The sequence below is a fragment of the Ananas comosus genome, linkage group 13, assembly GCF_001540865.1.
Source record: "Ananas comosus cultivar F153 linkage group 13, ASM154086v1, whole genome shotgun sequence".
NCBI lineage: Eukaryota > Viridiplantae > Streptophyta > Magnoliopsida > Poales > Bromeliaceae > Ananas > Ananas comosus.
The window spans coordinates 2190387-2207302 of NC_033633.1; the positions used below are offsets into that span (position 1 = coordinate 2190387).

Sequence of the window (16916 nt, forward strand, 5' to 3'; positions counted from 1 at the left end):
GAAGATCATCCTCTCGGCTATAACACATCAACCAAAATATCGGAGTAACACATTTATATTTTTTTTATTAGTGCTTTTTAGTATTCTTTATCTGTGGAATAGTTGACTTATATATGCTTTACCTCAATTGATTAAGGAAGCACCAAATGAACTGCAAATTGTAGAAATACACGTAGCAGCGATAGATTCAGCTGCAGTTGTTATAAATATATATTAGCACCTAAAGTGTTACTACTTTTCTTTTATATATATAATAGGAAAATATTAATTTTATTTTTTTGATGTTAAAAAAAAAAACAAAACATTTTGGCAGTGCATGAGACTCCCTCGCGCACACGTCACCTCAACGAGGCAGGTCCTGCCACGTGTCAGCCATCTCGAGCCCACCCATTATTCACTATTCAATTTCAAACAAAAAAAAAAGGAAAAAAAAAATTGAAATATCACCACTATAGTTTTATATTTTTTTTCATTTTAATATTTTGTGGTTTAAAATGTATTAATTTAGTACCTTATAATTTCACACTTTTTTATTTTAGTACTATATGATTTAAAATACATTAATTTAGTATCCTGTGATTTTATTTTATTTTTTTCGTCGGCTCCTCTGTTAATATTTTGTTAAATTATATATCAAAAAAACTTCAGATACTCTACTTAATTTTATCAAATATTTATTTTAGTATATTTTAGTATTAACTTTGTCACTGATTTTTTCTTTTCTCCGTTAATATTTCGTTAAATTATATAAAAACTTCAGATTCTCTATTTAGATTTATGGAATATTCACTTTAATACTCTTTAATTTTAACTTTATCACTAATTTAACAAAAAAAATAAGTAAAATAAATAATAAAAAGAAAAAAAATAAAACTATAATATACTAACTTAATATACTTTAAAAGAGAATTACAAGGGGTATTTAAAATTTACCCAAAAAAAAAGGGAGGCAAATGCAACGCTTGTACACGTGGGCATGGGCCCAAAAAGTGGAACCCACTCCGCAAAATTACTCAGCAATTAAGTAAAAAAAAAAAAAAAAAAAACCATTAAAAATAATAATAAGAAACAATAATTCCACTCTTTTCCACGTCACCAAGGGAAAGAAAAAAAAACGTAACGCGCAAGCAAACCCTGCGCCTCCGCACCACCCCCACTCACACTTTCTCCTCTCTCTCTCCTCTCTCTCTCTCTCTCTCTACTCCACACACAAAAAGTATGACGTAAATTGACCCCATTTTTTAATAATTTTAATATTAATAAAAAAAAGGTAAGATAAATATCTCAAAAATCCCGCCACTCTCTCCCGTTTCTCTCACCCGAAACTCGGCGATTCGTTCGGAATCGACTCAAGGGCAATTCCGTCATTTGGAAAAAGAGAAAAAAAAAATGGAAGGGAAAAAAAAAAAGAAAAAGAAAAAGGAGAGAGAGAAGGAAAATTAAACGGCGGCGATCTCCTGGGCGAAAACGTCCGCGTCGAACTCCCCAAACTCGGCCTCCCAGAAGTGCCGCTGGGGGCCGTAGAAGTCCGTTAGATGGAACGGAGCGGGAAACGGCGTTTCGAGGGGGAGGGGGAAGCCGAGGCCGAAGCCGAAGGGGTCCGTTTCGCCGTCCAGGAAGGGGGCGAACGGCGCCGTCGTCCCCTCCTCCGTGTAACGGAGCACCGAGGTCGGGGAGCGGTTGGACGCGGCGTCGCCGTTGGAGGGGGCGGCGTCGTTAGGGTTGGGGTTGGGGTTGGGGTTAGGGTTAGGGTTAGGGCTAGTGGAGGGGGGATCGGGGGCGGGGAAGTTGGTGACGGCGTTGGGGCCCTTGAGGCGGATCGCGGCGCTGTCGTAGACGGTGGCGGCCTCCTCCGCGGTGTCGAACGTGCCGAGCCAAACGCGCTTCCGCTGCGTCGGATCGCGGATCTCCGCCGCCCACCGCCCCCACGGCCGCCGCCGCACCCCGCGGAAGCGCTTCTCGCCGCCGCCGCCGCCGCCGCATCCCTCCTCCGCCTCCTTCTCCAGCGGCCTCGAAACCTTAACCCCCCTGCGCCGCGGCACGGGCGCCGGCGCGGGCGGGGCGGGGGCGACGCCGATCTCGATCTCGCGCACGTGCCTCCGGACGCGGCGCCGGCGCCGCCACCGCCGCCGCGGCAACAGGCGCCGGGGCTCGTCGTCCCCGGAGGAGGAGTCGGTGGCGTCGGGGTCGGCGACGTAGATGCGCACGATCCGCGGCGCGCTCCGCGATCTCCCCGCGGATCGGATCGTCTTCCTCAGCGCGACCACGTGATCGGAGAACTCCGCCTCGTCGCGCCCCATCCCCGAACAACGGCTCGGATCCATCACTCCAAGCCGCAGTTCGATCGATCCCGAGCTACCACTCTCCGATTCATCAAAATCCACGCAAATCGCAGGTAATCCCCCTTCGTTTCGATCCCAAAATCGCAAAAAATATAGATCGAAATTAGGGTTTAAACCCGGGTTTTAGTTGAGAAGAACGGGGCGTAGAGAGAGAGAGAGAGAGAGAGAGAGAGAGAGAGAGAGAGAGAGAGCGGAGAGGAGAGAGAAAAGAATTGCAGGAGAAAAACGAGGGAAAGGTCGAACGGAGCAGCGGTATTTAAGGTCAAGTCTCTGAGACCTCCTCACTGCAATCTTTTTTTCACCATTACCCATTTTATCCCGCCAGCTGTCACTGCTGACGTGGCGTAATGATAATTTACTCAGCCCGCGAAATTCCCAAATTGTCATTGGCACCGAAATCTACGGACACGTGGTCGGACATCGTCCGTAGATTTCGAGACGGACGGTGCAGGGCGTTGGAACATCCGGTGCAGCACCTGCCACTCCCAGCGCCACTGCCACTGCTGTTTGCAGTGGTGTCAGAGCAATTACTTAGCACGTCCGAGGGCAATTCGGTAATTTCGTATCCCGGGAGCTAAGCTCCACGGCATAACCGTAGGGGTAATTTCGTAATTCACATGCACGCCACCGGCCACAGTGTAGCCACAGAGCGGCAGTGACATGCCGTTACCATGTTCTCAACTTTTCTAAAATTTTAAAATACTATAAATGTTATCAATATTTTTTTTTAACTATCTAAAATTATCACTAACTAATACTAACCCAAATATATAAAATGATCACCAACATACACATAAGAGCAGTGAGCACGATTAATTACCGATTTACTATAAACAATAAAAAAAAAGTCAAAATAGTTATTTAAAGTAAAATGCAGTGAACTAATCTGCCCAAAAAATATATTTACATATTTTTTAAATTTTTTATACGTAATAATATTTCAAAATTTGACTAGGTATATAGAATCCCACTGTTTTATTATTGGTCTACTAAGTTGTTTTCAATAGTGTAATTTTTCAATGGACGATCGATTCCGTTAAACTTAATCTACACTATTTAAAGTATTTAAAAACTAAATTTAATAATATTTCGATATTATTTACCTATTAAACGAGTAATCTAAAAATGAAAGACTCGAAATAAAAATCTCATAAAAAATAATGATAAAAAATTTGNCGGGCATAAAATGAACGGTCAAAATCGAACGACGTTCTAAAAAAGGATGATCGGATCCTTCAATTCAAGATCGGAGTTATTGATCTTTATCTATGTAGTAAATAGAATTTTCTATCAAAAATTCAACAAATTTCGATTCTTTTACACCGTTAAACTAGCAAGTATCCCATACGACCGTTAAAAATTGTCAAATTTGTGACCTCTTGATCGTAAGGTAAATGATATTGAAAATTTATAAAATTTGATTTCTAGAAGTTTTAAATATTGTAAATAACGTTTAACGGTGTGGATCGTCGATTCGGAAGCTTTATCATTGAAAACAACTTATGAGTACGAGCGCGATCGTACTCATAATAGTATAGTAGCCGGACCCTATATATATATATATATATATATATATACTTATTTACCTCTAAAAAGTTTCCGACTTTTCGATTTATTCCTTTTAGAAGGCTAATATTGAAAATACCCTCTTTACGTTCTAACCGATTTCTAATATACCCCTAGAGTTAAAATCTGTTAATTAACTATGTTAATTCTGTAAAATTACTATTTTGCCCTTTCAAATATATACCCTTCCACCATCACTGACTTTCTTATCGGCCCTTAAAGTCAAGAGCACAAAAGTATTTTGACTTTTGGTCTTTTCCAATATACCCCTTTACTGTCACCAACATTTCTTATCTGTCCTTAAGTTAAGTACAAAATTGATATTTTAATTTTTTCTAACTGTGGTAGATATTTAATTCATGTTTAATCCAAGTTAACTTAACAGAAGATAACTGCGGAAGTATTTATAATAACGGTAAAACATACGAAGAATATTTTAGAAAAAAAAAGGATAAAAATAAATTGAATATTTTTACACGTACGAAAAATGTGTAGGCAATTATTTCTATATATAAATAAAAAGGGCTTTTTTCGAAAATAACCCTGTAAAATTTTGTATTTGCCAAACTAATCCTGTGAAATTTTTATTTGTGAAACTAACCCTCCTCTCGCCACGTGGGCGCTACGTCAGGGATTCCTCAAAAAGACGGTGAATCGTTCACTGTCTTTGATATTTGTTGTGAAGGCGGTGAATGGTTCACCGTCTTCATAAGACGGTGAACCATTCACCGTCTTTAGTACAAATCCCTACACTGCGCAAATCTTTCCAAGTCCATCCATAATATGGTGTTCTTGATAAGACGGTAAATCGTTCCCCGTCTTCTCGAGGGCACAGAAAAGGCAGACTTGAGAGGACGGAAAGGGAAAAAGACGGAAAGGAAAATTTTGCACTAAAGGCAGTGAATGGTTTACCGTCTTCTAAAGACGGTGAACCATTCACCGCTTTTAAACAAAAATTACAAAGACGGTGAACGATTCACCGTCTTTTTGAGGAATCCCTGACGTGGCGCCCACGTGGCGAAAGGAGGATTAGTTTTACAAATAAAAATTTCACGAAATTAGTTTTGCAAATACGAACTTTCACAAAATTATTTTCGAAAAAAGTCCAAATAAAAACTCAATACTAATACGATCGCCGTAACCGGCGGGAGAATTAAAGGACACAGTAGATTTTTGTAAGGGGAAGGGGTAGTTTCGTCATTTGGACGCTCGGGCGTCAGAGGCGGCCACGGCGAGACGTTAGCGTGGTGGGGTAACCACGTGGACGGGCACGTGCGCGGTGGTGAGAGGGCGTGAGCACGCTCGGAGATTATTATTGGTCGGCCTCACGCGAGTGGAGGAGCAAGAAAATTTTTCTTAACGCTTTCACCGAGAGCGTGACAGGTAAAACAGGGACATGCGGAATGTTAGGTGTATATATATATATATATATATATATATATATATCCACAGTTCCACACTACACTACTTATAAAAAAAAAAAAAATTATTTTTATTTTTTTTAATATTTATTAATATTATATATTGTCGGGTAGTCTTTAAATATCTTTTCTGTAGCTTCGCACTTTCTCACTTTAAAATTCCAATTAAGTACCCTGTAATTTCATTTTTTACTTTACGTCAGTCCTTTCGTTAACTTTTTGTTAAGCCGCATATAAAAAACTTCATATATCTTATCTGTAGTTTATCGAATATTCACTTTAGTATTTTTTAGTTTTAGTTTTGTCACTGACTTAACAAAAAAAAAAATAGTAGAAAGAATAGCAAAAGAAAAAAAATAAAGCTATAGAATACGAAAGTGTTATATTTTAAACTATATGGTACTAAAATAAGAAAGTACAAAACCATAATAGAATGTAATAACTATCATCTTTTACGCTTTGTGTCATTTGTTATCCGCATAAATTTTATAACCCTCAGATATTTCTGCTATATAAATAATTTAGTATTATATTTTATAAATTTAGGTCATGAGATCTCATCCGTGAATAATAAATAAAATATATATTATATTTATTGACGAAATTATCTGTTCCATATCACTATGCCGACGTTTTAGTAGCACATGTTTTTTCGATTTTCCGAATTTCTTATACTGCACTCACTAAAAAATTTTCACTTTTTTTCATCACTATTTTCATCCCTTAACCTTTCTGTTTCTCTCTCAATACAGCTCGCCTTCCCTCTCCCTCTTTCTCTCTACTAGGGATGCAAATAGGTTTGGATTGGTGGAGCTCTCGTCCTGACCTGTTCCGAACGGGACGGTAAGTGAGAATAAAAAATATAAAAATATAAAAATATATAATCCGTCTAATCCGTCTCGAATCCGTCCTGATCTGCCTCCATCCACGAAGCAAATGGAGTGGGAGACGAGAGATTCTTTTCTTTCTTCAATCCGTATCAATCTGGCAAAAAAATTATAAAAAATCTGCTCGCACCACGATCTGTCCTGAATGAGACGGTAAGTGAAAGTTAAAAATAAAATAAAAAATAACCCGTGCCGAATTCGCCCCGCCCTGACAAAAAATGGAGCGGGACCCCGGATCTGCCCCGTCTGCCTTCCTACTCTCTACCAGCAGTTGGAGGTATCCCAGCGCATCTCTCCCTTCCCATTGCACGCCCAACCTTTACAAGAAGAGAAGGTTTTGGCGATCGAGTAATAACATAGAAGAAAAGAAAATCAAAATATAAATTTGTTTTGTTTTAATTTTTTAGTTTATTTAATTTGAAACTTTGACGTTAAAGTTTAAGTTAATCACTTATTTTTATTAAATTATAATTATGAAAATTGAATGAAGTGTATTAATTAAATATGTAAAAATAAACGATACATTTAAAATTTGAAGTCAAAGTGCAGTTGATTAACTCAAATCGAATAAATTGAAACGTTAGGTAGCCAAATCATAGTGGTCAGTAGTTTAGATAAATTTTGTATATTTTTACCTATATTAAATTAAATTGGAGCAAATTAGATTTTATAAATTCCATCTGGTTAATTTTAGTTTTTGATTTGATTTATATTTAAAAATCTTGGTAAAAATGTGTGAAATTTACCTGAATTATCGACTATTTTAATTCGACTATCCAATCTTAAAAAATCTTAATTTTATATATTTCTTTTTAAGTTTGAACCATTTGATGCATGTTGTGTTACAAAGAGTAGGCGAATCATTTGTTTTAGTAAAAATATAATCACATAAGTTATATGCGATAGTTTAATTAGGTCTGCTAAAGTAAATGCCACATCAAAATTTTGTAGCCAAAGAACAATTAAATGGCTCAAATCAAAGAAATTAAAAGATTAGATCATAAAATTAAAATGAATAATAGTTCAGATAACTTTCATACATTTTTTATCCAAAATCATAAGCTATAAGACAAATTGATAGCGATATTCATGCGAATTTGAATTCGAAATTTATTAAATTATATATCTTAACAAGTTGAAACAAACTGGATTCCTTTTTACTTTGATTTTGGCTATTTTTAGCTATTTTATTCAATTCGACCACACAAATTAGAAATTTTATTAGTTTGTTTCAACTTATGGGCATGTTACTACAAAGCAACGGGGAATTCAAACGACCTCACAAAACATTTAGGATTGACTCTAATATTGTGCTGCGGTTGTCACCCACTAACTCGATTATCAAATAGTAATGCGAGAATATTCTTAACAAGTAATAATGGCTCTACCCACCGTCCCTAAAGCAAGTGGCAAAAAATTTTGTGGTTGATATCCGAGGTCCCAAATTCGAATCCTAGTTGATTCACATTTTCAGCTAAATTTATTTCTAAATGAAATAAACTAAGCAGGTAATATACTACCGACCGTCCCTAGAGCAAGTGGTAAAGGGCTTGGTGGTTAGTACCCGAGACCCAAGTTCGAATCCTAGTTGATTCACATTTCTAGCTAAGCTTATTTCTAAATGAAATAAACCTATCTCTCAAAAAAATAATAATAATGGCTCTTTTCTAAAATAAAATTTTAATAAATTATTTCGTGCTTATGGTGTCGCATCCATAACATTAGTGAGCCACATCTCATATGTAATGTCTATCACAAATAAATTAATTCGAATTCAAAGTATGAAACAAAACAAAGAGAAGTAGATGAAGACACAATTCATAGATGTACAAATGTACCAGGTGCAAATAATAGCTAAGTACCTTCCATTAATGGGACAAAATAAGATTCCCCCGATCGCTTAATCGTGTCGCTTATGTGAAACTTAGGGTTCATGATGTGCCAAGCTCTGGATCATCCGATGGTGCTCGATCTCGTGACTTTGGACTGCTATCAATCGACGTCGGAGGCCCAGAACTTTGAAGCACTGCAGGATGAGTTCCATTGGTTTTCGCATGTCGCAAATGCCAGAAGTCCTAAATTTGACAAGACTACCATTTCAAACGCTGAAATGCATCCACGGTACATGTTTCGTTGGATTTTGTTAGTAATTCCGCATTACCAAAGATCCACATACATTGTAACCAAACCACAGATTAGATTTTGAGCTGAGTTTAGGGGCATCAGGAGTTTCACAAACTTGATTTTGCACCGGCGGGGGCGGTCCAAGTTGAAAGCCCGATCTCTTTATGACTAAGATCAAGATCGAACGATCTTGTAACTTTTGCATAGACCGGTGGTATCACGGACTTCCATAGGATCGTAACAATATTGATAACTTAAGTTTTTAAAGATAAGGGACTATTTTACATCAGGTAAATTACACCTTTGGTCCTCAAACTATGAGGCGCGTAACTCTTTAATTCTCGAACTCCAATTCATTATAATTTATAACACTTTAGTTCATAAAGTACGAGAACTAAAGTGTCACATGCCATACACTTCAAATAAAAAAAAAATAACTAATTAAAATTTGAGAATTCAAGTGTCACGCGCCTCACAATTTGAACTAGAACTTATAGCATATTAAATTTAAGAACTAAAAGAGGTTCTGAGTTTGAATTTACTAAGCTCTCAGTAGTATTCAAATATCTATTACAACTTACGAGGACCAACGTACAATTAGGAGATAGTACAGGGACTAAACATAAAATTTAGCAAAATATATTTTAAATAAAACTGTACGGATGGGTTACTAGTTCAGTGTTTTGGGAGGCACGTGCCCCCCAACACACTATAAATGAAAAGGGTCATAAAGATCATGTGAATTACTAAAAAACCAAATTAATTACACCATTAGCACCTGAGCTCAAATTTATTTCAATTAATATATATTAAACTTTAACTCTAATTTCAATTGGATTAACTCTTATTTGCATTTTAATTAATCTCTAGTCATTTTATTTACTATATTATTATCAAATTATTATAATTTAATTATTTTATTATTGTGAAATATGATTTGATAACTGAATAAATTATCCTATTTTTTCTAGAATATAATGCAATAGCTAAGTTACCTAGTACTTCACTATTTATTTGAAAACTTATAAAAAATTTAATCTCACGGCCTAATTTAATAATTTAATTAAACATAAATTCAGCGACTAAACAAGTATACTTAATTTATCCGTTTCCAACGTATAAGATTTTTTATTTATAAACCTTTTAAATATTATTGAGTTCATTTATTAGATTATTTTTTTATTTTCAATATTAATCGAAAAATATTAAATATGGTGCATGAGTTGTGTAACGGATACGCCGGGGCGAACCCTAGAACGGCTGACCCACGTTTGACCGTTTCTGGCTTAATCAATCAATCAATCAATTAATTAATTAATTAATTAATTGATTAATTAATATTTATTTATTGTAGTTTATTTTTCTAATCTCTAGGTCAAGTTCGAAATTATATAATAAGAGGAGGGGATTATTGGAAAATGACTTAGCTCCACGCTTCGAAGCTTCTGATTTTGTCGTGTAATCAAAATTTTATATAGTTTTTTTTTTTGTTTTTATTTTATACTAAAATGAATGATTTATTAGTCCAAGAAATAATTAATTATTCCTTGTCATGTGGTGATATAAATGGACAAGGCAAGTTTAATGGAGTTAGTTCAATCCAGCCCCTAATGACCAGATTAGTTTAATTATATTTACTGTTCTTGTATTAAACATAAATGACTAATTAAATCCTCCTTAATTTTATATATGCCATGTTGGATAACTCATCTTCCCTGGAAAATCTTAGGAACATTGTTAGTGAGCACAAAATATTCAGATTATTACTACAAGTTTGATTCTGCGCAAAGACTCAGTTTCGCGTACTTACATGTTGCCTTTCATGTCTTGCTGAAATCGAAAGATCGCTCTCGGTGCGATTGTGATTGAAAACTTGGACGATCTTGCAGCTTTGGTGTCAAAATAAATTAATGCTGGAGTCACGAATATTTTCGGAATCACGCGCGAGTTCATCATCCGAGATGCAAAAAAACAAACAGGCCTTCTTAGTCAATGTCTTTGAGACTTGGATTTGACTGTGAACATAGAATGCACATGCATTTAATCACGAATCTATATCCAAAATCCTATATATATACATAATATATATATATATATATATATTATATATACTATATATATATATACTATATATATATATATATATATAGATAGAGAGAGAGAGAGGAGAAGAGAGAGAGAGAGTTGAGCTTAGAAAACTATCATAGCAAACGGATTTAGTTGTCACTCATTTTTTTGGATAAGGAGCCTCCAAATTGACGATCGGCACGTTGAACATGATCTATATCACTTGAAGTATTTAGAAATCAAATTTCATACATTTCGATATTGTTCTTTTCTCTAGTCGAGTGGACACAAAATGAATGGTTGAAAATGGAATATCTTTAAAAATGATGATAAAGAGTCTCTGTAATCAAAATCAAGAGTATAGATTCTTTTTTTAAATAGTTTAAAGATTTTCTAAACAAAAATCAATGGATTTGGATTCTTTTCCGCCCGTTTAAACAAGAAAACGTCTCATATTGACCATTAAAAATTACAAAATTTTGAAATCCTTTGATCATTAGGCAAATGATGTTGAAAGATTTGAAATTTGATTTCTAAATACTTCAAGTGGTATAGATCATGTTCGACGGTGCCGATCGTCGATTTGGAGGTTCCTTCATCGACAATAATGGGTGGGAACGGAGTCATTTGCTATCAAAAGTATTCTAGCCAACTCTCTGCTCTCTTATAAAGAGAGAGAGAGGCGAGAGTGAAGAGAGAGGATCGTAGTGGAGTGAAGAGATGAGAGAGAGAGTTGAGCATAGAATATTATATTGATAGCAAAAATTGCTTTTGCTATTAAGTTTTAGCCTTCTGCATCAAATTCTTTTCATCATTTTAACATTGAACTAAATATTATCAATCTAGTGGGACTACTCAACCTAAGGAATAGCCTTTTTGCTATCAATCAGTATATTTTCAGGCCTAACTATATATTAACATATAGAGTTGAGCTAGATATTTATCGATAGCCAAACGGGCTTGTTGCACCTAATTTGTTTTCGATGACAGAAGCCTCCACATCTACGATTGCACCGTTTAAACATGATCTTATTTACCACTTGAAGTGTTTAGAAATCAAATTTCAATCTTTTCGACAGTCATTCTCGCTCTACATTGAATTAAAGAGGATTTCAAAATTTGTAATTTTAATGGTTGATACTGAGGCGTTCTTTGATAAAGGGTTTTCAAATTTTGTAATTGTTAAATAGTTAAGTATTAGGCGTTTTCTCATTGTTTAACGGCACCTAAAGATGTCTAAATCAATTGAATTTTTTGTTAGGAAATTTTAGTTTTTTGTAACTAGTTTTGTAATATACAGATCCATACTTTGATCTTGATTACAAGACTTCTATCATCATTTTTAAAGAAATAATTTTTGTTTTCATCTTTCAACCGTTCATTTTTGTGTTGTACTATCGCATAATGAGAACAATATAAAATATCATATGAAATTTGATTTCTATATACTTTAAGTGGTATAATATCATGCTTCAACGGTGCGATCGTCGATTTAGAGGCTCCATCATCGAAACAGATGGATGGCAACGACACGCTCCGTTTGCTATCGATAGTTTTCTATGCTAATCTCTATCATATATATATAATATTTAATATATATATATATTATACTATATAAGAGATGAAGAAGAGAGAGAGAGAGAGATGAATTGAGCTAAGCATTACTTTTAGAGTACAACCTCTTGGTGCTTGCTGCTTTTATTTTGTAGCCGATTAGAATCACTCCTTGATTACATAGCTTTGGATCAAAAAATTTTTACTTTTCCATCTAACTACATCTTCCACACCTACCATTCATCTCAATCCTACATCTCTCAATCAAGAAGGTTTAAAAACTCTTAAGCACACCCTTAGTACTTTGGGGAGTATTCTAGCTTTAATCTTCACTTACATACATATTTATATATTATATATATAATATATATATTATATATATTATATATATAGAATTTACTACATACGTATCTATAGGTACCGAGCTTCGGTACTATAGTGGTTTGTTTCTCGATCTAGGGCGATTCAAATCACGATCCACACGTATTAAATATAATCTAGGTATATGAATTTCTTAGAAATAAAATTTGTTTTTTCGTACGTTTAATTAAAAAATTAATTATATCAAAATGGACGGTAGAAATTAAATAACTTTAAAATTTGGAGTATAGGGGACTTTAAATCAAGGATCAAGAATGTTACCTTATAAGTATATATAGTTAAGTATTTTCTGATTCAAAATTTAAAACGAAATTCTAGATTCCTTCTACACCGTTAAAAAAAAAAAAAAAACTCCAAATCGTTCTAATAGCCATTTGAAAATGGGACAAATTTTGAAATAGTTTGGATCATGAGTAAACATATGGTCGAAAAAAATATAAAAGTTTATTTTAGAAACTTTAAATACCCATAGATCATTGTAACGATGTCGGATGCTTGATTTTTGAACGCCCTAAAGATCGAAACGACCTATACGTACCGTGAGCTCAGGTACTTATAAATAGTATCAGTGTAGCCTACATCATTATATATATATATATATATTATATATATCTATATATATATATATATATATATATATGCCAACGTCTATATACTATATGAGATATATATATATATAATATATAATATATATATATTTATATAGTATATACGATATACTACAGTAACAAGTGTTTTCGATGATGCTCTGTTAACTTGATCTGCACTATTGAAGATATTTGAGAAACTAAATTTCATAATTTGTATTGATATCATTTACCTATTAAACAAGGTAGTTCTGAAACTTTCATAATTTTTTGATATCATTTACATAGTCAAGATCTAGCCCAGGCAGCGATCGGTCGATTTGGAAGCCGCATCATCGAAAACAACTTGGTAGCACGGAGCGCTCCATGCTACTCATAGTATAGTAGCCGGACTCTCTGCTCTCTCTCTCTCTCTCTCTTTATATATATATATATATATATATATATATATATATATATATAGAGTTGGACTTTGCTACTATTAGTTGCAAAATCCCATTGTTGCTACCAATTTTTTAGCCTTTGGATTAACTCTTTTCATCATTTCTAACAATTGGATTAAATACTATAACCCAGTGGGGACCACTCAACCCTAGGGGGACCACTCAACTCTAACTGACTAATGTCATCCTAACCCTATAATTTTTTATCCAAGGGCTAAAAACTTGATAGCAAAAAGAGGGTTTTACTATTAATAGTATTCCAGTCTAATTCTATATATATATGCCTTTTATTGGACCAAACATTATGAATAAAATTGATATTTCCAAAGTACTATAATTTTAGGTTATATGGACCACTTGTATGTGAGCTTTCCAATTCTTTGGAATAATTGAATACAAACAACTAGGACCAAAGATTCATTGTAATCTATTGTTGGTTAAGGGCCTTTTTGGTCAAGATTTTGCACATGGATATAGAAACTACACAGCACTGCTAATTAAAACTTAATTTAAGCTAGTAGAAAATGATATTTTCAACTTATATATTCACCACTTTTTCTCATGTTTGGAGCTCCATAAGAAAAAACTAAATCTCTGATATCATGTTAAAAAAACTGTGAAGCAATCATTGTTTCTTAAAAGTTTAAGCAATCAGAGAACGATGCTTTTAATTCACTTATTCAACAATGAAAATCACGTTTAGATGTGTCCTAATCTTTTTAAATTTTTTGTTTTTTATCTTGTTGTTTGATTTTAAAGAAAGTAGAAAACAATTGAAGTGTACTGAAACTGCAAGGACAAAATCAGTCATTCATTCTTCCAAAACTCTCTCTCTTGATTTTACATCATACAGGGTGGTGTGTGTGGACACAAACCACTTTAATAAAAGTTCATGTGATAGTTATTAGTGAATAGGACTGAGGAAGTTTCATTAATTGTGCATAGAGATTTGGCACTGTCACACCACATTCTTCAAAAAATAGTAAATGCAACATCAATTTTGAAAAGTAAAAGGGTCAAATTGTTGCTTGAATAATCATCTAACCGTTGAAAGGTATTGGCTTGATATTTGACTAAGTAAAAGATTATGACAGCTAAATTATACCAAGTTGTGAAACTTTAGTTACTAAAACAGATAGTGACATTATTAGCAAATTCATGCTTACTTTTACACAGATTGTATGCAATGAATATTGATCAATTTCAGTATTGCATAGCATCTAGATCCAGTGTATGTACATGTAAACACGCTAATATTTGTGAAACAATCTCATTGTCCGTTGAAAAAATCATTTGTCTATTGAAAATTTAAGCTATCAAATAGTAATATTTTAATATTTTATATTCAATATCATTAATATTTTTTTTGAGAAAAATATCATTAATATTATCTCTGTGCTGAAGTAAAGCATATAAGAATACAAAATGCAAACTCATCAACAGTATTTGATGAGAATATTATAAGTTCAAAAAAATTAGAAAAAACTTTAAATATCACCCTTGTGGTTTCGCACTTTTTCATTTTAATACACTGTGGTTTAAAGTGTATCAATTTAGTACCCTATGGTTTCGTACTTTCTCACTTAAGTATCCTATGGTTTAAAGTGCATCAATTTAGTACCTTGGTTTCATTTTTCTCTTTTCGTCGGCTCCTCTATTAATATTTCGTTAAATTATATACAAAAAACTGCAGATGCCCTACCTAGTTTTATCGAATATTTATTTTAGTACCCTTTAGTTTTAACTTTGTCATTGATTTTTTTTTTCTTCCATTAATTTTTCGTTAAATTATATACAAAAAATTTCAGATACCCTATCTAGGTTTATAGAATATTCACTTCGGTATCCTTTAATTTTAACTTTGTCACTGAAAAAAATTAATAAAATAGATAATAAAAAGAGAAAAATGAAACCACATGGTTCTAACTTGATACACTTTAAACTATAGAGTTCTAAAATGAAAAAATGTGAAATCATAGGAACTAACTTGATACACTTTAAATTACAGAATGCTAAAATAAGAAAATATGAAACTACCTGAGGGCATTTAAAGTTTATCCAAAAAATTACAACGAAGAATAATTGAAGCCCTATAAAACACAAACTCATCTAGTCATGGTTAAAAGGACAGGGCTTCTTAATTAATCCTAAGATGTGGAAAAATGTGGTGGAAGTCAACTTTAGTACAACTGTGGAACAGCCACGTGCTCCTTGTCCTTTTTCCTCCCTGGGCTTTCCCTTTTTTTTTTAATTTTTATTCAATTATTGGTTGTACTAATAAGTCCTTTTAGGCTAATAACTATTTTCTTTGCTGCTGTTTGAGCTAGGCTGGTATACTACCAGTAGCGCGGAGGTATTCGTGCTATTAAGTTATTTTTAATAATGTGACTTTCAAATCGACGATCGGCTACGTTCGACTTGATCTACACTATTGAAAATATTTAGAAACTAAATTTCATAAATTTTTGGTATCATTTACCTATCAAACGAGTAGTCTAAAAATGAACGGTTGAAAATAAAAATCTTCTAAAAAATAATGATAAGACTTGAATTTAAGATCAGAGATATTGATTTTACTCTAAATAGTGAAAAGAATTTTCTATAAAAATTTCATCAGATTTAGATTGTTTTACACCGTTAAATTCACAAACACATCACATCTATCATTAAAATTGTCAATTTTGAGACCTTTTGATCACTAACCAAATGATGTCGAAAAATTATGAAATTTAGTTTCCAAATACTTTCAATAGTGTATATCAAGTCTAACGGAGCTGATCGTCGATTTGGAAGCCGTATCATTGAAACAACTTGATAGCACGGAAGCCTCTGTGCTACCGATAATATACCAGCCTAACTCCTTTTGTTTTACATTTACATAAACTTAGTTTTCTTTTTTCTTTTCAGGTAAAATGGTGTAAAACTAAGAGCTAAACTGCTATACTATCGGCAGCACTGAAGCCTCCGTACTACCAAGTTATTTTTAATGATAAAACTTTCAAATCAACAATCGGCTCCATTAAACTTGATCTACACTAATTGAAAGTATTTGAAAATTAAATTTCACAATTTTTTGACATTATTTGGTTTGTGATAAAAAGGTCTCAAAATTGTTAATTTTAATGGTCGATATGATACATCTGTGAATTTAACGGTGTAAAATAATTTAAATCTGATGAAATTTTTATAGAAATTTTTTTTCACTATTTAGAGTAAGATTAGTACCTATGATCTTAAATTCAAGTCTTTTATTATTATTTTTTGTGAGATTTTTATTTTCAGCCGTTCATTTTTAAACTACTTGTTTGATAGATAAATGATGTTGAAAAATTATTAAATTTACTTTCCAAACACTTTCAAAAATGTAGATTAAGTCAAACGGAGTTGATCGTCGGTTCGAAAGTTGCATCAGGAAAATAACTTGGTAGCGCATAGACCTTATTACCGATAGTATAACAGCCGGACTCTACAACTAATCTCAACTATCATACAGAAACTGTAATGAAAATTGAAACCCTCAAAAATCCACATGCAAACTCTAAAG

The 16916-nt window shown here is 33.7% G+C and overlaps 1 protein-coding gene across 1 annotated transcript; it reads right to left on the minus strand.

The window, feature by feature from the left end:
- LOC109719126 (pathogenesis-related genes transcriptional activator PTI6-like) lies at window positions 898-3122 on the minus strand. The gene has a single exon (XM_020245658.1). The coding sequence runs from the start codon at window positions 2322-2324 to the stop codon at window positions 1440-1442; it is 885 nt and encodes a 294-aa protein (XP_020101247.1). The 5' UTR covers window positions 2325-3122; the 3' UTR covers window positions 898-1439.

Coding starts and splice junctions, on each gene's coding strand:
- LOC109719126 (XM_020245658.1), bottom strand. CDS start 2,324: ATGGATCCGAGCCGTTGTTCGGGGATGGGGCGCGACGAGGCGGAGTTC.